This window comes from Solanum dulcamara, chromosome 11 (assembly GCF_947179165.1).
Source record: "Solanum dulcamara chromosome 11, daSolDulc1.2, whole genome shotgun sequence".
Lineage (NCBI taxonomy): Eukaryota > Viridiplantae > Streptophyta > Magnoliopsida > Solanales > Solanaceae > Solanum > Solanum dulcamara.
This window is the reverse complement of record NC_077247.1, coordinates 41,359,841-41,383,299: the sequence shown is the minus strand read 5'-3', so window position 1 is coordinate 41,383,299 and position 23,459 is coordinate 41,359,841. Positions and strand designations below refer to the sequence as shown.

Below are 23,459 nucleotides of genomic sequence, written 5' to 3'. Positions count from 1 at the left end.
GTTTATCGATCGTGTAAATCTCTATGAAGACTTCATAATTTTAAAAAGTGAAACATGTAACCTGCTAGACTGCTACAATTTCTAAAAGTAATGTCATATTGTAAAAATTCATATCTAGATGAATATTAGTTAAAGTCAATAATAAATGAGATAGATGTCCAAAATAATAGTACATAAATGCAAATAATAAATAAGCATCCAAACAAAACAACATGAGATTTTTTTGCTCATTCAGTTTGCTTCTTCCACAATGCACAACAAATTAACAATAAAATCACCCAAACAGTGTTCTCACTCTTCTTTTTACCATGGGCACTCCACGGAGCAAGTTCAAATGAAAAAATAATTTCATCAATCTCTAAGAGGTAAATTTTCATCCAAAAATTTCTCATTGTTTATCTAGGAAGACTATCATACAAAAAAAAATATTTAACGATTTTTTTTTTTAAGATTCAGCCTAAGAGATCAATCACGTACGTTGATTTTGTAGGATAGCTCGATCGATGGATTCTCAAATGGCTTCTACTTTGAATAGCCAATCAAATGCTTCCACAGACGCTGCACAAATCGTGTTGAAAGTACCTTTTGTTATTGGTAAGGCTCTATCCTCGCGTGATGAATTCAACCTTTAAGGTTCTTATCATTGAATCCGTCACACTTTTAGAAATATTGGTTCAGAACTAATATTTGTTACACATTTTAGTATGCAATTAAATGTGAAAAAAGCTAATGTTAATAGCTCAAATAGAGTGGACAGGTTATAAAGAATTCGTATAGCTGAGCTCAACTAGTTTGGGATTGATGAGTAGTTGATTGATTGGTATCGAATGTCTAAGAGATAGATGATATTGGCCGTTGTATGCCTGCGAATCTTTTTTGTCCAATTGGTATTTCATATCTATCTGTGCACTTTTTAATCGTTAAGGAACTATTGAAATTGTGAAGGTGTAGCTGGAGGGACTGCATCTGGAAAGACAACTGTTTGCAATATGATTATTTCGCAGCTTCAGAATCAACGAGTTGTAGTAATCAATCAAGTAATATCCTGCTAACTTTTCTACCGGCTATGCGCTTTCACTTTGTAATATGAGAATCGAGTCTTAATGTCCTTTTAATATATAACTTTTCATCTTCTAAGACTTGATCAACCTAATTTTAACTTTCAGGAAGCATTTTATCATCCATTAACTGCAGAGCAGTTAGAGAAAGTTCACGAACACAACTTTGATCATCCTGGTAGGGACTAAATGTTGAAGTTTCAAACTCAATAGTAAATATTTCTTGAATAGGTTTTCTATTGAAAGTTTGTTTGTTTAATCATGCATTCTTTTCAGATGCCTTTAATACAGAGCTTCTGCTTTCGTGTATGGAAAAATTAAAACATGGACAAGCAATTCACATTCCTAATTATGATTTCAAGTGCCATAGGAGCATCGAACCAGCTCGTGTGGTAATATATTCATCTTCCCTGGCCACGGATTTAAGTTGACGTTACATTGTTTTTCGTATTATGCCTTCACAACTTTCATTTTGAAGTTTCAAACTTCAAATGCAGATGATTCTCTAATACATTTTTTTCTAATCAAATGCAGGTCAATCCCTCAGATGTCATCATTTTAGATGGAATTCTTATTCTGCATGATACTCGTATACGTGATCTCATGAACATGAAAATCTTTGTTGATTCAGGTTCTTCTCTAACTGACCTTAACATCCCTTCCTCATTCCGAAGTCACGTTTAAAGTCAGACAAGAGATGAGAAACCTACACTAAATTTTGTCAATAGTTTCCTCCTCTGAATTTTTTCATCCAAGGTAGAGAATTAACACAGGGAGAAATTATAAGCTTGCGAGCCTACATCCTGATCTTGGCGATAACAATTATTATCAGATAATTTACTTGAGTACAATGTACATTACTTTTGAAATTGCAACTGAATTCTCTACTTTGAAGCCTTTAAGGACATATTTGCATATTGCTCCGTAAAATGTTAGTGTGTTCATAAATGCAGACTCTGACGTGCGTCTGGCCAGGAGGATACGACGGGATACTGTTGAGAGGAACAGAAACATCCTGAATGTGCTAGATCAGGTTAGCAGTTCTTTTGCACTTAACAGTTTTGGATTTTCTGTTGGTCCTGAGTGTGGCAGGTCACCAAGTTAGCAGTTCTTTTGTACATAAGACAAGTCAGGTTATCTGTGACAGGTTAAGATAGACTCAATAGTGTAAATAGTTCTTTATGTTGTCAATGTATATAAGTTAAATCCACGAGTAAACAATGTACATAGTATTTTTTATACAAATGACAGACATGCTTCTGTAGTTAATACCTCATGCACTAATAAGAGGTAAAGGAAAGTTGTGTTAGGAGGTCCTTTTGGACCGCTATTTACACGGGTAATCTGCTATACGGTCCTATAGTTTACCTTATGTTACCAGAATTGATGCCAATAGGAATTTTCACCTAGTTAAATAATTCAATGTACGTGACAGAACATATATCGCGTAGGTATATGTAAGACAAGAATTTGAATAACCTTTCGCTACTCATAGCTATGATGCTAATTTGATATCAGGTAGTTGTGAAGTTTTATATGATTCACATACTTTGGGTTCTGTATTACTTGATTCATTTTGAAATTTAAATTAGACAAGCTAATTATGCTTATATGACATGCAGTATGCCAAACACGTTAAACCTGGTTTTGAGGACTTCATTCGTCCAACAAAGAAATATGCTGATGTAATAATTCCTCGAGGAGCAGATAATGATGTTGCAATCGATTTGATAGTTCAACACATTCGTACAAAGCTTGGACAACATGATCTTTGCAAAATATACTCTAATGTATTCGTTATACATTCTACATTTCAGGTACGTCTCTCTTCAGGTTGTCTTCTTGATCGCACTCCAATTCAAGTACTGTACATTTTTTTGAATTTGCTAAAGTATCTTGATCTGTGCTTCAACATTCTTGAAGACCAAGGTGGAACAGTCCCATAACTCTTGTCCATTTTCTAGATACGTGGGATGCATACACTTGTGCGAAATGCAAAAACAACCAAGCATGACTTTGTTTTTTATGCAGATCGCCTTATTCGCTTGGTATGATTATTTCTATCTTATGTCAATGAATTATCTTCTGAGCATGTTGTGAAATATGTTTTTTTTTTCTTACTCATTTTTGAGGTTGTGGAGCATGGTCTTGGTCACCTTCCCTTTACTGAGAAGCAGATAATCACTCCTACAGGTAACTCTCCTATTCTCATTTGCTTTAAAATAGGCACAAAAAATGACTAAAATTAATCTTGCTATAAATAGTTTACTTTATGTAGGAACTTAGCCTGATGTATTCAAAATCTATAAACAGGAACTCGGTGAAAGAATTGTGTTTTCCTCTTTTGCAGGATCTGTTTATAGTGGAGTCGTTTTCTGTAAACGTTTGTGTGGAGTCTCGATCATTAGAAGGTACGTAGTTATTTCCTACTCTATTATAGAATGGGCAGCATTTACAGCATATATATTCCAGACAGTTTCTGTTTGGTATTGGACTATAGTTATCGAGAATAGCCTGTCATTCCAATGCCTTTTAGATTATAAGTAGTAATAAACAAATTGGAAGTTGACATGGTTTGCGCTGCAGTGGAGAAAGCATGGAAAATGCATTGAGGGCTTGCTGCAAGGGAATCAAAATCGGAAAAATTCTAATCCACGGAGAGGGTAAAAGTGGCAGACAGGTTAGTCATACCAATTACCAGTCTCTTTTCTTTATGTTAGAATTGCTTTTGCTAAAAATATGATGAGCAAAAATAGTTCGACTGATATGAATTCTGGCACTCAATAAAACACATAACGAGTTGTTTCTAATCCATACATTACAAAATTTCTCTAGCTAAAACTTATAAAAATCTCCAATAACAGAGAATTTAATACTAGCAGAACATTAAGAAGAAAAAATGCAGTTTCTTCTTACTGATCTGAGCAACGTAACATTACAGTTGATCTACGAGAAGCTACCATCAGATATTGCAAGTCGGCATGTATTGCTGCTTGATCCAGTTCTTGCTTCAGGTTGGAAATGCTTTGCTTTCTATCAATCAACAAATTCCTGAATAACTTTGTCCACTTATTAACCAATGAATTACTTTCTAGGGAATTCTGCGGTGAAAGCTATTTCTGTGCTGCTTAGTAAAGGTGTACCAGAGTCTAACATCGTTTTCTTAAACCTTATATCGGTGAGTAATAAATCATACTTTAACTCACAATATTGTGTAAATCAAAACTCAATTCCTGACTCGTTATTTTGTAAGTGAAACAAATTGAGTTAACCAAAACGACTAATATTTGGATGCAGGCTCCTGAGGGACTACATACTGTATGCAAAAAATATCCAAGATTGAAGATTGTAACATCAGAGATTGACACAACCCTTAACAAGGACCTACATGTGATTCCTGGTATGGGAGAATTCGGAGATCGTTATTTTGGTACTGCTAGTCGACTTACTCCTTCCTAGCATCAACCATGTAGACATACTCTGTCCCTTTTTTATCTGGGATGGAATTCTAGTGCTCATACTCTAGTTTACTATGGGTTAAACTTGAACAATCCATAGATTACTTTTGTAACATTTTCCCGGAAAACATTATCTTAGCCATAAAGATCAATTCGCGCTTTCAAGGGGATGAAAGACACAGTAAAAGAATCGTGAGATTTAATGATAGGAGAGGCAATAACCATAGAGTTGTAATTGAACTTTTGTCACATTTTTCGTAATATTATTGTTGCACTTCATATGGAAAATGTGTGTTGTGTGTTTATAATGTTTGCACTTTGATGTTGTCACAGTATATTACGTGTATTCCAAGCATTATGTTTGATTATATACTATTTCAGAGAACCAGTTTGGATTTATGCCGGGACGCTCAACTACTGAAGCTATCCATCTTATGAGGAGACTGGTGGAGCAGTGTAGGGAGAGAAAGAGAGACTTGCATATGGTATTCATTGATCTAGAAAAGGCTTACGATAAAGTTCCACGAGAAATACTATGGAGATGTTTGGAGGCTAAAGGTGTACCGGCGGCGTACATTAGAGTGATCAAGGATATGTATGAGGGCGCCAAAACCAGGGTAAGGACAGTAGGAGGAGACTCAGAGCACTTCCCAGTTGTGATGGGGTTACATCAAGGATCAGCCCTTAGTCCGTTTTTATTTGCCTTGGTGATGGATGTATTGACGCGACAAATTCAAGGTGAGGTGCCATGGTGTATGCTTTTTGCGGACGATATAGTCCTGATCGATGAGACTCGTAGCGGAGTTAACGCTAAGCTGGAGGATTGGAGACACACCTTGGAGTCTAAAGGGTTTAAGCTGAGTAGGACCAAGACAGAGTACTTAGAGTGCAAGTTCAGTGAGACACCCCATGAGGTTGGCGCGGAAGTTATGCTTGGTGACCAGGCCATCCAAAAGAAAGGTAGTTTCAAGTACCTGGGGTCTATCATGCAAGGCAGCGGGGAGATTGACGACGATGTCACACATCGTATTGGGGCAGGGGGGATGAAATGGAGGCTCGCTTCCGGGGTGCTCTGTGACAAGAAGGTGCCACCACAACTTAAGGGCAAGTTCTACAAAGTGGTTGTTAGACCAGCTATGTTATATGGGGCAGAGTGTTGGCCAATTAAGGTCTCTCACGTCCAAAAGATGAAAGTAGCCGAGATGAGAATGTTGAGATGGATGTGTGGGCATACCAGGAGCGACAGGATTAGAAACGAGGCTATTCGGGATAAGGTAGGAGTAGCCTCAGTGGAAGACAAGATGCGGGAAATGCGACTTAGGTGGTTTGGGCATGTGAAGAGGAGAGACACAGATGCCCCAGTGAGGAGGTGTGAGAGGTTGGCCATGGATGGCTTCAGAAGAGGTAGGGGTAGGCCGAAGAAATATTGAAGAGATGTGATTAGACAAGACATGGCGCAGTTACAGCTTACCGAGGACATGACCTTAGATAGGAGTGTGTGGAGGACCCGCATTCGGGTAGAAGGCTAGTACATAGTCGCGTTATCCTACCCTATTAGTAGGCGCATTAGCGCACTATAATTTCCTTTGTGGAGGACTCAGATTAGGATTAAAGGCTAAGTGATTCATCTTTTGCACCATAGTAGTTGTAGTTCTGCTCATTGTTTATTGCCTTTTGATTTCTGCATTATATTGTTGTTTATAGTTGTGGCGCCGTTGTACTTTGACTGTCTTATCTATCTTATCTTATCTTATCTTATTTATTTATTTATTGTAGTTATGCCTCCTTCTTCCCGTACCACTCTACCACGACTTTCCCTTTTGCTATTCCTGCTTTCATCTTGTTTTCTATATGTTTGCCCCTATCTGACCTTTTATCTTGTCCTCTCTTAAAGCCGAGGGTCTTTCGGAAATAGCCGCTCTACCTTTCAAGGTGGGGTTAGGTCTACGTACACTCTACCCTCCCCAGACCCCACATTATGGGACTATATTGGGTTTGTTGTTGTTGTTGTTGTTGTATGTTTGATTATATAAGCATATTTGTATAGTAGTAACTAAATATTTTTCAAATTTAAATTTCTTTGATATAGTAGTAATTATCTTTTAATAAGTTATCGTATCATGTTTGCTATAAAAATAAATTCAGGTAATTAAAATTTTCAAAAGTGGCTTGATAGCTAGTAGAAACATCGCATTAAAGCTTAAAATTTAAAAAATTCAATAACTCAAATAATTGAAAATTGTATACGTAGAATTATCAAATATATATGTTGGACATGCAACAAAAATGAAGCGATGATTATATGAACATAGTGAAGTACTTGTTGAAAATCTTTTCATATACTATTGAAACTTTTAATTAAAATTTCTGAATTATACTGTAATTTTTTATATGATTTCCAAAAAAATGTAAATTTGTTTATATTTTGACCATCTTTCGTATTATCTTTCTGTTTTTTTTTGTTACTGCTACCCTGTTAGAGACTTGCTTAGACTAATAATTTCTTTTTCTTTTTTAATTTAGCTATTTAAAATTAGATTTTTTAAATCAAAGGGTATTTATATCAGACACGGAACAAATATGATAAAACATAATTAAGTAGTGCTATTTGAGACTCAGATTAAGTATGAAATTTAATAGCTGCCAATCTAATTGTGAATGTTCTGTTGTGCTTATGAGAATAATTAATAATTACAAAATCAGAAGATATTTTTTTTAGAAAAGGTAATAATATTCAAATATTTATAAATAAGCAAAATGCAGAAAGAAAGAGGTATCTTCATTACTAAATGCATTTAATAATAACAAATTTTGGTCAAACATATATATAAAAGTAATTTGAATATTCAAAACTAAGTCTTTTACTCATCTATCTCAATTTATGTGACATTTTTTGTTTCTCCAAATTCAAAATTGTATGAATTATGAAGCCCAACTATGTCGTGTGTATTTTTGGCCAAAGATAATAGCTGATATCAAAGCTTATGTGAGGACTTGTTATGTATGCCAAAGGGACAAGACATAAAACGCAAAAAGGAAGCAGGTTTGTTGCACCCTCTTCCCATTCTTGAAAGGCCATGGATGTATGTTTCGATGGACTTCATTATTTTTGTGTTTCCGAAGGTGGATGAAGAAGCATCAATTATGGTAATGGTAGACAAGTTCTCTAAATGTTCTATTTTTTTTTAATTTATGGATCTGTTTTGGACAAAATGTATTTTTTCCCATCATATATGAGAAGAATCGCCAATTTATAATATTTTACATATAGTTTTTGAATATTTAATTTAAATAATAAAATATTCAATTGATCTAATTTAATTTTACTTCAAAAAAATTAATCGAAATGATTCTCAATAAACGAAAAATATCAAGAGATGGGTAAATGTACTACTTTCACCAAACCAAAGGAGATAATCAAGTAATTTACCTTCATTTTCTATCGAGTTACAGTCATTTTAACTAGTGTGTTTTTTATTTTTCATTCGATGTTCGATATCTGCATTGAAGCCCAACTAATTCGAATTCGCACAACGTAAAATCTCATTTAGGGGTAAGCGTTCCCTACCAAAAAAAAATTTTATACCAAAGACTCAAACTCAAAATTTCTGATTAAAGAAAAAATAACTTTATCCACTACATCATATAATTTGATGACATTTTAACTAGTATTTGATTCCACGTATCGGAGCAAAAAGTCCCAAAACGAAGAATTTGGTGTAGCAGCACTTGTATCAATTTAGCATTTGGACACGATGAAAACTTATGGACCAGTGCATGTATAGAACTTAAATTTACAATATTTTTTTAATCATATTCCGTCAGCATTTATCCATCACCTTGAAATTGTTTGAAATGAACATATCACATCGAAAAGAGATCATACATTTATGAAAGCCAAGGTCCTTGAAATGTGTTCCCCACAGCGTAAAAATATGCAACTAATGCAAGGAGATAAAACCACACTAATGAGCTATCGTACACCCTCTATCTCAAATTATCTTCTTTTTTTTTTTACATACACGCCTTTTAATAAAATATTAATTAGAAGGAGATTTTGGTTATTTTATCTTAATTTATATTTTAGGATATAATCTTGCTTCATAAATAACTATACATTATACTATTGAAGTGTTTGTAATCAAGAACAATTATTATTAAGGATAGAATGAAAAAAAATACAATTAATTTTATCTTAAACTTCTAAAATGACAAATAATTAATTATTTTTAGAAATCACAACAGATAATTTGAGACGAAGGGATTAGATAATAATAGGGTTCCATAATAATATGTACTTAGCTTTCGATTTAAGTGTGTTCTCTTTTTACATTGTTTTAAAATGAATGTTTTATCCTATATTTGATAACTCTCTAATTCACGGCAATATTCAAAGGGTATTTTGTACATTAAAGACGTATTTAGTTTAAATTTCGTAATTAATCAAACTGAACCCGGAGAGTACCATTTACCTCTCTTTATCTCAGTGCTCATACCGAGGAAGGACGAAGAGAGGCATCCCTTCTCTGTGCAAAATGAGACTCCACTTGCATGAGACATCAATGAATTACAGTAGACCTCTGGCAAATTTCTCCCTATATAAACCTCATTTCACCTTGAATCTTCAAACCACAGCAAAACAGAAACATAATTCATATCTATCTTCCTCTTGGCCTATAATCATCATCAGTGTAAAAATGCCGACCACCATGGAAGATGTCACTGCCAAGATTGATGCAGTTGAAATCGATCCCAAGAGTGGTCTTGCTTTGAAGTCAACAATGGCGAAGGAGAAGACGTTTGAAGATGAACCAAAGACTACAGAAACAACACAAGAGAAGCCTAATGAAGCCAAAAGTGATCCGGAGAAAGAACCCAATTGTGCAGCTTTCAAAGAGGAGGAAATTCCAGTTGAAGTTGAACCTAAAACTGGAGTCTCTTTTGCTGTCAAGCTTGAAGATGGAAAGCAGTTGAAAGCTGTAGGTGTAAGGAAGAAAAGCATGCTTGGCATGGGCATTAAAATCTATGGTTTTGGTAATACACCATCAAATATATCTTCTTGATTTATGTTCTAATCTAATTCAATCTCTTTCTAATAGGGGATAGCTACAAAAACTGGTCTTTTGCAAATTAACCACTCCTGATTATTTGGCTGCAGGAATATATGCAGACAACGAGAAACTGAAAGACCTTATGCAGTCCAAGATTGGGAAAGCACCATCAAAACCAACAAAGGAAATGTACCAAATGGTGATTGATAGTGATTTGGGAATGATGATGCGGTTGGTAATTGTTTTCTCTAACCTAACCATGAGCATGGTAAGAAAGAACTTTGATGAGGGCCTCGGAGCTGCCATCAAGAAGCTCACTGGTGGGAAGAACGAAGAGCTCACAAAGAAGTACTATGACTAATTTAAATTGCTATTCAGCCATAACTTGAATGCTTAAACTCTAATATCCTTTTGTTATATTAGGATCATGGGCGAAGCATCTGATGACATAAAGCTTACTTCTGGTTCTGTAATTGAGATTTCAAGGCTTCCAGGATATGTTCTTCAGACCAAAGGTAAACGTAGTTCTTAACAATTTCATGCCATCAATTTGAATGCCAAACTTGACTAAACCTCAACTTTAACTAAATGCAGTAAAGGGTGAGATTGTGAGCAAGGTGGAAAGTGAACTACTCTGCAGGGCTTTCATCTACATGTATTTAGGTGATGATCCATTTGACAAAGAAGCCAAGGAGAAGTTCGGGGCATCCATGCTCTCTCTGTTCTAAGTAGTGGGTTTCTAGCATTTTCTAGTCTAGGTTGTTAAAGAATAAGCTGGTGAATTTGAACTGATGAATAATTGCTCTATAAAAGAATGACCATGGTTGAGTTTTCATAGAGCAGACAGTGCACAACTTCTATTATGCAAGCTTCAACCCAGCACCCCCACCCCAAACCATGGTATCTCTCTCTCAACTCTAGCATTATATGCTTATTATCTAGATGATATTATTTCTGCTATTCAAATTAGTCATTCATTGAACTATTGCAACACCAAAAAGGCTTTCCTGACTCAGGAAAGTTTATGCTATGAAAAAATCATATAAGATATCTCACAGTATGAAAAAAGAAGCAGAGGAAATTCTGCGAGCAATCTGCAACTGCAATTATGTGGTCATAATCTCATATAATAGATCCAGTAATGTTAGTTAAATTTAACCCTTCAGGAACTGAAAAACTGAGCATGAATATGTGTTTGCAGAACAGCAAAAGGCGCATATAGTATACAAAAATAAACTCATAGATATCAATCAGACCGTGGATGAGATTAGCCATAAAGAACTTTCCTAGGGTCCAATTGTCCACTGCAATAACTTGAAGATACTGTAGAGAGCTCTTGCCGCCCCTTCCACTCCTCAGAGGGTTTTAAGATAATGGGAGTTTCAACAGCAGCAGAATCCACACACAGCATTTTCTTGTAATCTTCATCACCTAAATCTGTGAGAGACTTGGCCTTTTTGTCCCAAGGATTCCAAACAACTGCATATCACATCCATATTACACTTAAAATACTCGATGGGGATAAGAGAGAAAAAGGGATCAAAAAATTGAAAGAAAAAAAGGTATTAATCACCATACCAGCATCTGCCATTCCTTCTTTCTGAAGGACATAAGTTCTCTTCTTCTCGTGGTCTATAATGGCAGTTTTTGTTGGTGTGCTCAGATATACCCTATCCGTCTAACAAAATGAAAAGGTCTAGATCAGCAAAATAATAGTGAGAAATGAACTCCTCTTTTGAATGAAATTTAAAAAATTCAAAACACCAAGCATTTACTGAAGTGATCTAAGAGAAGCTCCTCTGGCACCTAGTAGTCCTGAATACAAATCAAGGTGTCTATCATCTGAGAAATAAGGATAACAAGCCTAACATAGTAATATTACCTCACTATCAAATGTGATTGCATCTGCCTGCTCTGTGTACCTTTCTCCCTGCTGCAAATTATCGAAGTAGTCAAGTGTCTCCAAGCCCTCAACCCGCACTTCACTGCAAATCAAACTGCATCACCTATCTGAAAAGGATAGTGACGTATCTAGCGAAGTTCAGCTATATTTTTTTTTTGAACAGTTCATGATTTAACGAGCAAGATATATTAAAGTGTAAGTCTGAATTCATTGCAAGGACCCCTAAAAAGGGAAAATAGTATAGCTATTAAAAGTTCCAACTTGTTACCAGAAAAATAACTAGCGAACCAACAAGGCAAACCTGATATCAGAAACAGATAAATAATTACGCAGAGAGAACGTGAATGAGAATGGCTTGGTATCTATATTCCTCACACGAGGGATCAACGTCAGCTTGCCAGCACTGAGAGAAATACGTAGCCGCAATTCAAACCTGCCATACAAGAATAGGGTTACCATTGTAGATCTTGATAAATTTGTTGACTTGGGGATAGTGCATTACTATCAGCTAATAGAATGTACGACCATGTATTCTCCCCACCTATGCGGCCAAGTCTTCAGATCCTCTTCTGTGGATTTCAAGATGAGATCCACAGTTGACTGACTGTTTGCTGGAAGTAAAGGAGAAGGAGAATTGTCCAAAGACCACACTCTGTTTCTTGCAAAACCATGTCGCTCTAATGAACCAAAACTTCCAAACTACAATACACATTTATAGTTAAGATGCAAAACTGAAAAGGAAAGAACCCCAAAATTGCTAGTTCAGTTTGTCGGCCAACCTGTGGGAAGCTGATAGGTATTCCGCCTCTGATGGCTTTAGGAGGTTTCCACAGGGTCTACGAGACAGTGCAAGAACCCATAGTCAGGACAATAATAAGAGAAAACGGCTATAGAAGTATCGTGCTGGCAATATAAATGAACGAACAATGATCTAAAGTCAATATCTCGAATGTGAGCTGTATGTTCAAACATACAAGCAGATCAAGTTATGTGAGAGATCTAGTAATTTTACATATTTGAAACCTGAAGAAGTTTCCTTATACCAAAGTCACAGTTATGTTTACACAAGCAATATGGACTATAGTCAACATTCTATGCTTTGCTGATTTGAACTAAGCTCAACATTCCTCGAGAGATTTGACATCTCTAGATAATCAAATGGCATTTCACCCTGCATAAGAGGATAAATTTTGCTTTTTATGGACTCTACTGAAGAGCTCGTTATACTTTCTCTTAAGTCGCTGGATACCTATTCAGTGATGAACACATCATAGATTATACATTGATCAGCCGTTCTAACCTCTGAATCCTAGTAGAAGGTGGCGTAAAATTGCTTAAAGGAAAGCCCTCTCATAAGACATGTCAGATGTGAGTCCTATTTGATATGGTGTAGAAGTGAGCGCATGATTTAGGTACTGATCAGATGTTGCTCATCGCACTGCACAATGCTGGAGAGGCCAGTCAATTAGTTGGTTTCAGAAGTATGGTAGACCAAGTGAAGACACAAGTGACCAAAGCAATTCAATCTTTACTATACATAAGCAATTCATCATGTGTCCTTACCATAGAATTCTCCAAGGAGAGAGTATTTTTCAGTTTCGTTCTTTAAACTCCAATTTCAACAGTGGTCCTCCTAACTCCAAACCTTAGAAATTTATTTTTTGGTAATTCATATATTGATCTTAATTCAAGTTGAGAGCCCCATATCTTCAAATATGGAGTCAAAACTGAAGACGATCCCGCCGAAGGTGCAAATCCAAATGTCCAAAATTGTTAACTTCCAGATAAGACAACTATCATATTCACAAAAATTGTAAGACAACCATGACTATGAATGGAACTGTTGCATTGACACGTAAAATTGATAGCATTTAGTCACAAAAGCTTTGTGCTTGCATGCATGTCATACAACAAAATGCAATCCAAAGAGTAGCAGAAAACAGAATATGCTACTTAGGTATATACAGGAAGGTTTGACATTCGCAATCTGTTTTCACTAAGAACATTCATCAAATGCATTGGAATGAGATAATCAAAGTTCAGAACAAGTTTAGTGAACAATTTTAGACCTTACTACTCCTGAACAGCAGTTCTTCTCTTCGTTCATTCTTCCAAGAAACAACTTGGCCACCCTGAAAAAGCACCTGCAGCAGAGAATATGTAATAGAATTAGCTAACATGAAGGAAAAGATAAAAGTCCCTATAAAACAGAACCTTTTATTATTTTTCGACCCATAAAACTCAGCATCATTGTAGTCTCACAACCAATTCGTGATATTTGACCTGGCCATAAAGCCATGTATACTTCATGCATTTGGATCTTTCCATTCAGGGGTTAATAGAGGATCCTCCACATGACAATTTAAGAAGGTAGCACATCATCTTTAAGTTAAATGGACAGTGAAGAGCTTTTCATTGGTACAATGGAGATTCCAAGTTCTTACCACTTCATTATTGCCCCAAAAGCATTCAGAGCCACAGAGTTCTGACTAAATAACACCAACCCCCTAAACACTAAAGTTCACTCGGTAAACACTAAAGTTCAAAACAAGACCATATATAAGAACGATTAATCCATTAGCAAGACAACGACAAAAATCAACAGTAATTGAAAGGCCCAAGGTATAACATTGGTTGAGATAAAAATTAATATGAACGAAAACAAAAAAAGCTAAGGAAAATATTTCCAATCTGATTTGTTATCTTCTGTCAACTATTTAAGCTTAAGCAAGCACTGTGCCTTTAGAGATTCAATGGAAGTAGTCCATCTCTTAATTAACTGTTCCATTTGATATTATAATCAAGAGGTTGCTCACCATCCAATTAGGAGTATGTAGTTTTGGAAACGTCTGGATTAAATGTTTGAGATAGGAAAAATAAAGCCATAATTCAGCCATGAGGTGATATTTCAGTTTTGAAAGCAGGCATTCCAATACCAAAATCAAACTAATTAACAAACTACAAGTGCAAAGATGAAGTTCAGAAGTCACTGAGATGAATATCAAACTTAGGATTTTGAGTTGTGGAGAAACCAAAACACTTTCATCAACAGGTTTCAGCCAGTGGCGGACCCAAAATTTTTAGTAAGGAGTTTAAAATCTGAAAAGTAGACACATGAACTAGCCGAAGGGAGTTCGATATCTACTAAATATACATAAAAAAATATTTTAAACATATATAACTATTATAATTTTTTATCGAAGGGGGTACGAATTGACTGTAAGGTGGCTCCGCCCTGGCTTCAGCTAAAGGTAAGGCTTGAGATATTAAACCTAATATCTTCCATAAAAAGAAATGATAAACTGTGGTATCACCTGCTACCTCCCACCAGCGAGCAACAGCTATCAGGTAACTCTGTCCATCAAATCTATTTGAAGAAATCAACTAGACCGTGGGATGATCAGAATTCAGTGAATAATCCTAGCATTCGTCAAGCTTTAGAAATGTACAAATCCGTGAATCTCATGAACTAAAAACAAGCATGTAAAGAACCGAAAGGAGAAGCTTAATCATAATTATGCAGCACAAACAGTCGTTATTTGGGAGAACACAGTCAAAAGCCCTCATAAACTAAATACAAAAGAAAATTCTCACAATTATCCAGCACAAATAGTCATAATTTTGCGAATAAACTTGGAAAAAGGAAATTAGAAAATTCAAAAAAACCTCAGCAGTTGATCCAGTATGCTCCTTCAATACGATTCGCGAAAGCGATCCATCTCCGTCGTGAATTATGTTCGACGACATAATTAATTTTTCACGGCAATTTTGTTCTTCGATACTGATCAAATTCTACAAGAAGCAAGCAGTTTATAATAATTAAACACGTAGAACATAAAATCAGAAAAAGACAAAAAATAAGTAAGAAATGAGAAAAATAAACCTGGAAACGCAAAGTGGTAGGCGATAAGCACAGAAATATATTTATTATTGTGAACAAATGGCTGAAACTGAACCGCTAAAGAGAAAGGACGAATTATAATATAGTAAATCAAAAAACTAAACTCACATTTTAAAATTGTTTTGGAAGCGATCGAGTGTTGATTATTATTGTGCAGAAAAAATGGAAGAACTGGCCACCAACTTCTACTCATGACAAATCCATGTCGTACATTTAGCGTTTTCTGTACGACTTTCTACCCTTTTTTTTAATATTATTAAAAAAATAGACAGACAGAGAAATTCTTGGAGAAGAGGGGGGCGGTGGATGTGGACGCGTAGTGGGCGACGGAAGGGACCAAATAAATTCTGATTCTTACTTGTGAGATGTAATCTTTAATCACAAATTTCGGATTTAAGTTTTGAATACGAAATTTTTTTAAATAAAAAATAAAGCTTTATAGGATGCAAATCTGGATATAATCGAGTTTAAATACAAGTATTTGACATCAGGTGGAAGTTAAAAAAAATTATTACTTTCTTTGTCCTACATTTCATTATGTGATGTAGTTTAATTTAACACAAATTTTTTTAAAAAAAAATTTGAAATTCATAATTTAAAATAAATCATAGATGTATGTGTGACTATGAATTATTTTATTAGTGTGTTTGGTATGAAGGTATTTTTTTCAATTTTCTTATGTTTGGTTGGCTTAAAAATTTTGAAACATGTTTTCCGCTTCAATTTATTTTCCTCAAATTTTTAAAAAAATGAACTACCCCGAAAATGTAAGATAAAAACATCATGCCTCAACTTTTCATCCTAACTCAAGTCTCGGTATCGATTCCTGATACTAATACAGTGTCTGAGTCCTCATTTTTAATTTGGGATCCGACTCCCGACCTTGATTCGAGATCCAATTGCTGGGTCTCAGGTTTCAGGATTGGGTCTTGATTCGAAAGTCGGATCTTGATTTGGGTGTTGAGATCGGATCCCAGATTAGTCATTGGGATTGAATATCGATGTCGGGGGCGGTCTAATTCAAATGTCACGTCGCCGAACGAGAGTCGGGGTCAGGTCAGGTCACATATCGAACGTCAAAATCGAATTCTAAATCGATCGTCGGGATCATGTCTAGGTTTGGATGTTGAAATCGTGGTCGAATGTCAGGTCCTGATTCTCGAATCAAGAGTCGAGGTCAAGTCTTGAATTTGGTCTCAAGTTTGAATCCCGAATCGATCGTTGGGGTTGTGTACCAGTTCGGATGTTAGGATTGGGGTCGGGTACCAGCTCAAACATCGAGTTTCAAATTGGAAGTCATGGTGAGGCCCTAGATTGAATGTTGAAGTATAAATCACAACTTCAAATGAGAAGATATTGTTAATTTTTCAATCCATTCAGTCGCAAGACGCGAAACATTAAAGAAATTGGGTACGAATAAATAGTTTTTTGTTATTTGGATAAACATAGACAAATTTGATTATTTATAGTCGAAGTCAGACCCCAGATTTGATTAATTAAAGTCTCACATATATCATTTTATAAATTTATTAAAAAGAAGGGCGTTCACATCCAAAAAAATAACGTTAAACAAAACTAAAATTGAATAGATAAAAAACAAGAAGGTATTTTTAACTCAAAAATTAACATTAAAAAGCTATTGAAATCCAATAAATAAAAAAAGGTTGATATTAAGTCATTTCTAATGCATCAAAGATATTCTTAATCCTTTTCTGTTACGAATTTATAGATGGATATATGTTTTATTGTTCGAAAATCATATACTTTTATCTTTGACAAATATGATAACATCTCTAATACTATAGATTGATTTACAGGATGAAAATTAACATTTATCCTTATCACTAACTTGAAAATGGGATAAATTTGAAACGCCCAACTCATGGCAAATGCCAATCATGGTTTTATATAACCAATAATTGAAGGCGCACATTTAGAAACTGAAAAAAAAACTACACCTCATGCATGCCTTGGTGTAATCTATATATGACTCCCATTAAATAAACATATATGTGTCACATCAAATCAAAATAGCAGTAGACTATTAAAAAATACCAAGTTTGTGTCACATCATACCAAAATAATATTGCCAAATCATATAAAGCAAGAGACCATAGTCCATAAGCACTTTTTTTTCCTTTTTAATTCTTTTGAACGAGTAGTGGAGTTGAAATTTTTAGTTAGGGAATTCAAAATCTGATGAGTAGACTCATAAACTAGTTAAAGAGGCTCGATATCTACTATATATATAAAAATTTATTTTAATTATATATAAATAATATAATTTTTCGTCAAAGAGAGTTCAGATGAATCCCTTAACTCAAGGTGGCTCCGCCCCTATTCAGGACCCGACGTTCAATAATCGTTTTGGGTTAGAATTAGTTGAAGTCACCCTATAAATAAAGTACTCCAAACAAATTCTATTATCGACTTAATTTTTAAGATTCAACAAATTTAAAATCTTTAAAAGATAATTGGATAAATATTACCACTTCATCGCAACCTTTGATAGTAATCGTAACACTTTTAAGTAAGAAACAAGTTTTTAAGAGAAGGAAGGATATAGTTTTAAGTTTAATATTAAATGTAAATGCTCCAACATCATGCATGCTTGAAAATTTTAGTTTCGTGCTAGTATTAACTTGCTTGTAATTTATTATCAAATGTCATTAATATGGTAAGCATGCTTAAGGTGGTATTAGGATTGTTTTCTGATAAGTTCCTTGAAAACAAGAAGAATTATCAAATTAAACTAAATTAAACAATATAGGTTCTAGCTCTCAATAAAAGAAGATTTATTTCAATATAAACAAACTATACGAAAACATAGAATTAACTACGAAATTTATCGACAATCGGTAGATAATCTATCAGTAAAACACTCCTAGCTAATTGAATTTTCTTATGACCCGTTGCTTATAATTCGTAGCTAAATGAAATTAGCATGTGTTTTTTTATTGTTTAGCTACGATATTTTATTTGTTGCTAATTCCTCGTTTTCTAATAGTACTGCATTAGAGTAATTTGCAGGAAAATATCATTTTCCTTATTTATAAACGTTTTTCATAGGATTCTATGAACTTGTAATTGTCTGTTTCATTTTCAAGTAGACTTTTGTACTAAAAGGTTCTGCTATAGACAGGCATTTCTTAAGTTTCTTCTATGTAGTTTGTTGTTTAAGTTTTGACTTTTATTTAAAATAGCTGTGACTCTTAATTTGGTTTCAGCTGGCAATTACTAGTGTACAAGTAGACACTTTAACTATCCAAAACTTAAATAAATAGACGCATTTATCCTACATAACAATTTTGTGTCCTTTGTAGCATCCTATATGTATTGTGCCATGTAGGACACGTGTATCTACTTATTTAATTTTATACAAGTTTAAGTGTCTATTTGTGCACACCCATAATTGAAGAGCATAATTATGAAATAAGGCCAAATTAAAAAGCATATTTATGAATTGTGCCTTTAAAAGACTAAATAACATGTTTCCAATTTGTCATGATTATATATATATAAAGACAATCATAATATCAAGAATTTGAATAATCGGACTCTAATAAAAATATTGGGCATATCGTAGAAAAAAATCAACCAGGAATCACACGAAGATGACACTTGTTAAATTTGCTTAGTGCCATATTTACGTTGCTACTTAGAAGAATGATTTTTCAAATAACACGAGTAAATTCAGATCTTTTATATGTGATACTTTTCTTTAATATATAATTTTTTTTTGTTTTATTTTTAATGTTATGTTTTGTAGCAATACTAATATCGACAATTTATTTTAAATCGTGAATTTAATAATTTTTTAAAATATAAATATCTTAAATATAAATTGAGTGATATTTTTAAAAATATATGTAAAAGTTAAGTTAAAAAGCAATGTAATATATAAACGATTTTTTTTTTTAAAAAAAAAAAGAAGATATTTATGACCAAACGTCAATATGTATATATTGACAAATTCTTTAGTAGCTTAAAACATGTTACAGGGGATATGTTGTGTATACACTATTTACATACTAGTTGATATCTTACCAACCAGCAAAAAATCAAAGTTGATAAAGAGTTTTTTGGTTGTCTGTCCTTTTGGTAATTTCAGCTTATTTTATTATTTATTTTAAATTAGAAAGAAGGGTTAAAATGTTCTTCAATTATAAAAAATAAAATAAGTTTATTCTTTGGTTGGATTTGGTCCTAAATGTATTTTTTTTAATTATTATTATTATTGATTGGCCCAAATTTACCTCTAAAATATGACAAATAGATTAAATTCGCAGTCCAGTGGAACGTTTGAAATTATTTTTTAAAGTTTAATATTATATCATATTATATTATTAAGGGAAAAAGGGATAAATATATTCTTCAACTTTGCGATTTAGAACAAATACATCCCTCGTTAAAAAAATGATACATATATACCCTGTCATCTAACAAATAGTGCAACTATATCCTCGTCATTTAACAAATGGTGTAGATTTATCATTTTTGTTAATTAAAAATGAATTTAAAACTGAGTTTTAAATTTCAAAAATATCATGTGGCTTAGAAAAATTACCTCATGAAACTGTTTTTTACATATCTCTGCCACATGTTTCTTGTTTGTTTGTTGGAGAAACTACATGTACTTCTTTTCCAAACATACTCAGTTGATAAGAGTTTTTAGTTGTAAAACAATATTATCAGTGTATCAAGTTAATATTTCCTTTGTTAGCTAGTAAAAGTAAAAGTATTAAATATACTAGTAACACTTTTATTATATAGTATTAATTCAATTTTATGTCGGTAACATAGTTTCTTCATTTTCAAGTTCGTTGATTTATATATATGTGTGTGATGATTGGACTTGTCGTAGGGCCTCCCTTTAATTATCTTTATAAAACTAAGTTGAATCATGTAAAGCATGTTGTCTAATTAAGTGAAAATTTATGTACTGTTCAGAATTTTAATTCTTTGTTGTATCTTTTGAGATAATGTATGAGTCAAAAAGCTACAATTACGGCGGATAACGGCTGCTTTCCTTTGATTTTGCTTTGCTGACTATGTAATGTTCCATTTTACAAGGCAAACCAAGATTAATGCCTTTTTAAAATAGGTATTTAGTGATGAACTCAGAATTTTTAATAAGGAGTTTAAAATTTTAAAAAAATAGATTAATAAATTAGCCGATGAAGGTTCGATATATACTATATATACATATAAAAATATTTTAATCATGTATAAATAGTATATTTTTTTATTAAAGAGGATTCGAATTAATCCCTGACTGTAAGGTGGCTCCGCTTATGTAGGGTGACTCAATTAAGGGTCGGAGCTATCATTATAATTATGGGTCGGGAGAACTCAATGCTTTTGGTTCAATCCTAATATTTATGTTATTAAAATTTGTATGAAATATATTCAGAACCCAGTAAATTATAAAGATTGTGATCCAAAAGGCATAACCCAAAAATTTCTAAATCTACCTATGAACCCAATGCTATTTACATGGATAATGTGTTTCAAGTTCATTCACCAGCTAATATAGATTAAAATCTTAAAGTCATTATACATCAAAGATAAATTATATTTTTGCACACATTTTTCTTTTTTCTTTTTTGGTTAGTATCCAGCATGCACTCTATGTCTGGCTAATGATCCATATTTGTAGAAGTCCCACTTTAGATGATAAAGTGCTACCTATCAAAGATGATTTCATATTCAGAAATTAAATGCGACACTTTTAAATAAAAATAAAGGACACGATGATCACATATACTAGGGGATGGGGGATCTCTTGATAATAAGTTAACTAGGAGATAAAGCTGACAACAGTTTCTTGCATAAGAGGGAAGTTAAAGATTCAAGCCAAGGTATTTCCACCTAAGATAGTCAAGTAAAAATAGAAGAGTTGAAAAGGGAATTGCTTCCAATCAAGAAATATAGATCAAATTAAAAGGAGAATCTTGAAAAGGCACACACCTTACATACTCTTGAAGCAACCCAATATACTTACTACCCTTAACACATATAAAAGAGAAACAAAATATTGATAAACAAACAAGTGGTGACTGAAGGGGGCAGAGGGGGTTTCCAAGCCATGGAAGAAATGGTGTTGGAAGCTCTCCTCTTTGGTGATATACAAGCACAACTCCTTGCTGCAAGACAACTTGTTCAATTTTCCAGCAAGCAAAGGCACAACACAGTTGAAAAAGGCGTTGTTCCTCCATTGATTTTGATGTTGAGTACTAAGGATTATGAAACCATTGAAGCTGCACTCTTTGCTCTGCTTAGCATAGCATTTCGCAGTGAAAGGTTAGCGCGCATACTTCATTCAGGGGTCTGTTTGGTACGACAGAAGTCATTTTCAAGAAAAATATTTTTCATGAAAAATGACTTCCGTTATACCAAACATATTAGTGAATAGGAGTGTATCGATACCTGTTTAATTTTCAGAACTGAAATTGTGAAAATTCTTGTTAATTGTTGCAGGAACAAGATGCTAATAGCAAAATCAGGAGCTATAACAGTGTTATTAAATGTGATTCAAGGCGAAAACGAATTTTTAGTAGAGCTAGGAATGGCATTTCTCTTGACCCTCTCTTCTTGTGGTTCAAACAAGCTAGCAATTGCTTCATTTGGGGCTATCCCACTTCTACTTGAATTGTTAAATTCACAATCCTACAACAACATAAGCTTGCAGGCTAATTTGGACATCTTGTCAACACTTCATAATCTTTCAACTTGCAATCAGCTCATCCCTTCCATTGTTTCATATGGAGGGGTAGCTACCTTGATCAGACTAATCAACCTTGCCTCGGAGTTGGTGATGGAAAAAGCCGTGTCGTTGCTAGAGAATCTTGTTTCTTCATCAAGAATTGCACTAGAGGAAGCTGCAGGAACAGAGGGAGCAATCCAGTGTTTGGTGAAGGCCATGGAGGAAGGTTAATTGCTTGATCATCTCATCTAAAAGTTTTTAAGTCGTTAGAGATAGTAGTACACTTCTACAGACTTAATGTTATTATGCCTCTCATGCGAGTCTGATTCTTTATCATAGATTAACCACGTGAAAGTATTTTTTTTTAAAAATTTCGAGTGGTACCATGATTTGAACCTACTACCTCTTGTCTACTCTGATACCAGTAGAACTATGTGACTATATTACCTAAAAGCTTAAGTTGTTAGAGAGTGCAGAATGTTAATTACTTGATTGTATTACGTCTCAACAGGTTCAAGACAATGTAAAGAACATGCAGTGGCTATTCTACTCCTAATATGTGATAGCTGCAGAGACAGATACAGAGGAATGATCTTAAGGGAAGGAGCAATGGCAGCATTGCTTCAGTTGAGCGTTGATGGGACAAGGAGAGCAAGAGACAAGGCGAAAAGATTGCTTTTGCTTCTAAGAGACTGTTCAAATTGCTGCCAAACGACTAAACAGCCGAGGAATATTGTGCTATTGGAGCAGATTATGAGACAGATTGAGCAAGTAGGAGAACCAGAAGGGATATCAGTAGCTCTCTTGGAGGAAATGATTTCAAAACTTAGAACATGACATTTTCATGTGATGGATTGTTCAAGTTGTGTTGATATTAGCTGAGTACAATTCATTTTCTTTCTGAGTTTTGGAAAGGGGTTCATGACCAATCTTGTATGATTGCTAGTATATAATAATATCTGCACATAAACTTATAGCATTTATATAGTTTCTTGGCGGGTAATCATTTTATCCTACACTACAGTATGACAAGGTAAAATACATTTCCTATCTTTTTAGCTCATTAGTTATCATTTCCTTCTCTTTTTTAGCTCAGAAATGTTTGTTTAGGGTGAAAATAGGAAAATAGAGAGAGAGAAAAAGAAATAAGGGGATGAGTTAGTTTCCGTATTTGGTAAGTGGGAATACCCTTCAATTATTTCCAATTTTCTTAAAGGACAGAAATAAAGAAAAATATGTTCTTGAAGTTGCACTTGCATTTAAAACATCTGCCAGATTAATATTCTACGATCAGCAAAATTGTTTCAAGCTGTTAAAGCTTGTTTTGGCTATAAAATAATATTTTAATATGTTCCAAATATTGAAGTTCAGAATTGAAATAT

General features: G+C 34.0%; 4 protein-coding genes across 5 annotated transcripts; 3 read left to right on the top strand and 1 right to left on the bottom strand.

Annotated features, from left to right (window-relative positions):
- Nucleotides 1–321: 321 nt before the first annotated feature.
- LOC129873878 (uridine kinase-like protein 5) lies at nt 322–4,837 on the top strand. The gene is made up of 15 exons (XM_055949064.1): nt 322–365; nt 491–594; nt 946–1,037; nt 1,167–1,236; nt 1,335–1,450; nt 1,593–1,689; nt 2,012–2,091; nt 2,681–2,875; nt 3,023–3,106; nt 3,191–3,251; nt 3,409–3,469; nt 3,645–3,738; nt 4,000–4,072; nt 4,154–4,236; nt 4,356–4,837. The coding sequence occupies exons 2-15, from the start codon at nt 504–506 to the stop codon at nt 4,515–4,517; spliced, it is 1,359 nt and encodes a 452-aa protein (XP_055805039.1). The 5' UTR covers nt 322–365; nt 491–503; the 3' UTR covers nt 4,518–4,837.
- Nucleotides 4,838–8,823: 3,986 nt separating this feature from the next.
- On the top strand, nt 8,824–10,399 carry LOC129874213 (chalcone isomerase-like protein 1). The gene is made up of 4 exons (XM_055949468.1): nt 8,824–9,550; nt 9,675–9,915; nt 9,991–10,082; nt 10,162–10,399. Exons 1-4 carry the CDS (start codon nt 9,052–9,054, stop codon nt 10,293–10,295), a joined length of 966 nt encoding a protein of 321 aa, XP_055805443.1. The 5' UTR covers nt 8,824–9,051; the 3' UTR covers nt 10,296–10,399.
- A 249-nt stretch (nt 10,400–10,648) lies between these two features.
- LOC129873933 (putative glucose-6-phosphate 1-epimerase) lies at nt 10,649–15,629 on the bottom strand. 2 transcript variants are annotated; one of them, XM_055949127.1, is made up of 9 exons: nt 15,480–15,629; nt 15,137–15,262; nt 13,540–13,614; nt 12,250–12,306; nt 12,012–12,169; nt 11,772–11,903; nt 11,450–11,552; nt 11,146–11,245; nt 10,649–11,046 (listed from the first exon to the last, which is right to left on the bottom strand). In XM_055949127.1, the coding sequence occupies exons 2-9, from the start codon at nt 15,215–15,217 to the stop codon at nt 10,835–10,837; spliced, it is 918 nt and encodes a 305-aa protein (XP_055805102.1). In that variant the 5' UTR covers nt 15,218–15,262; nt 15,480–15,629; the 3' UTR covers nt 10,649–10,834. The 2 variants fall into 2 exon arrangements, with proteins under 2 accessions (XP_055805102.1, XP_055805103.1); XM_055949128.1 differs by lacking the exon at nt 15,480–15,629 and adding an exon at nt 15,354–15,473.
- A 5,627-nt stretch (nt 15,630–21,256) lies between these two features.
- Nucleotides 21,257–23,276, top strand: LOC129873797 (U-box domain-containing protein 4). Its single transcript, XM_055948982.1, has 3 exons — nt 21,257–21,674; nt 21,852–22,303; nt 22,589–23,276. Exons 1-3 carry the CDS (start codon nt 21,460–21,462, stop codon nt 22,912–22,914), a joined length of 993 nt encoding a protein of 330 aa, XP_055804957.1. The 5' UTR covers nt 21,257–21,459; the 3' UTR covers nt 22,915–23,276.
- The last annotated feature ends 183 nt before the right edge of the window (nt 23,277–23,459 follow it).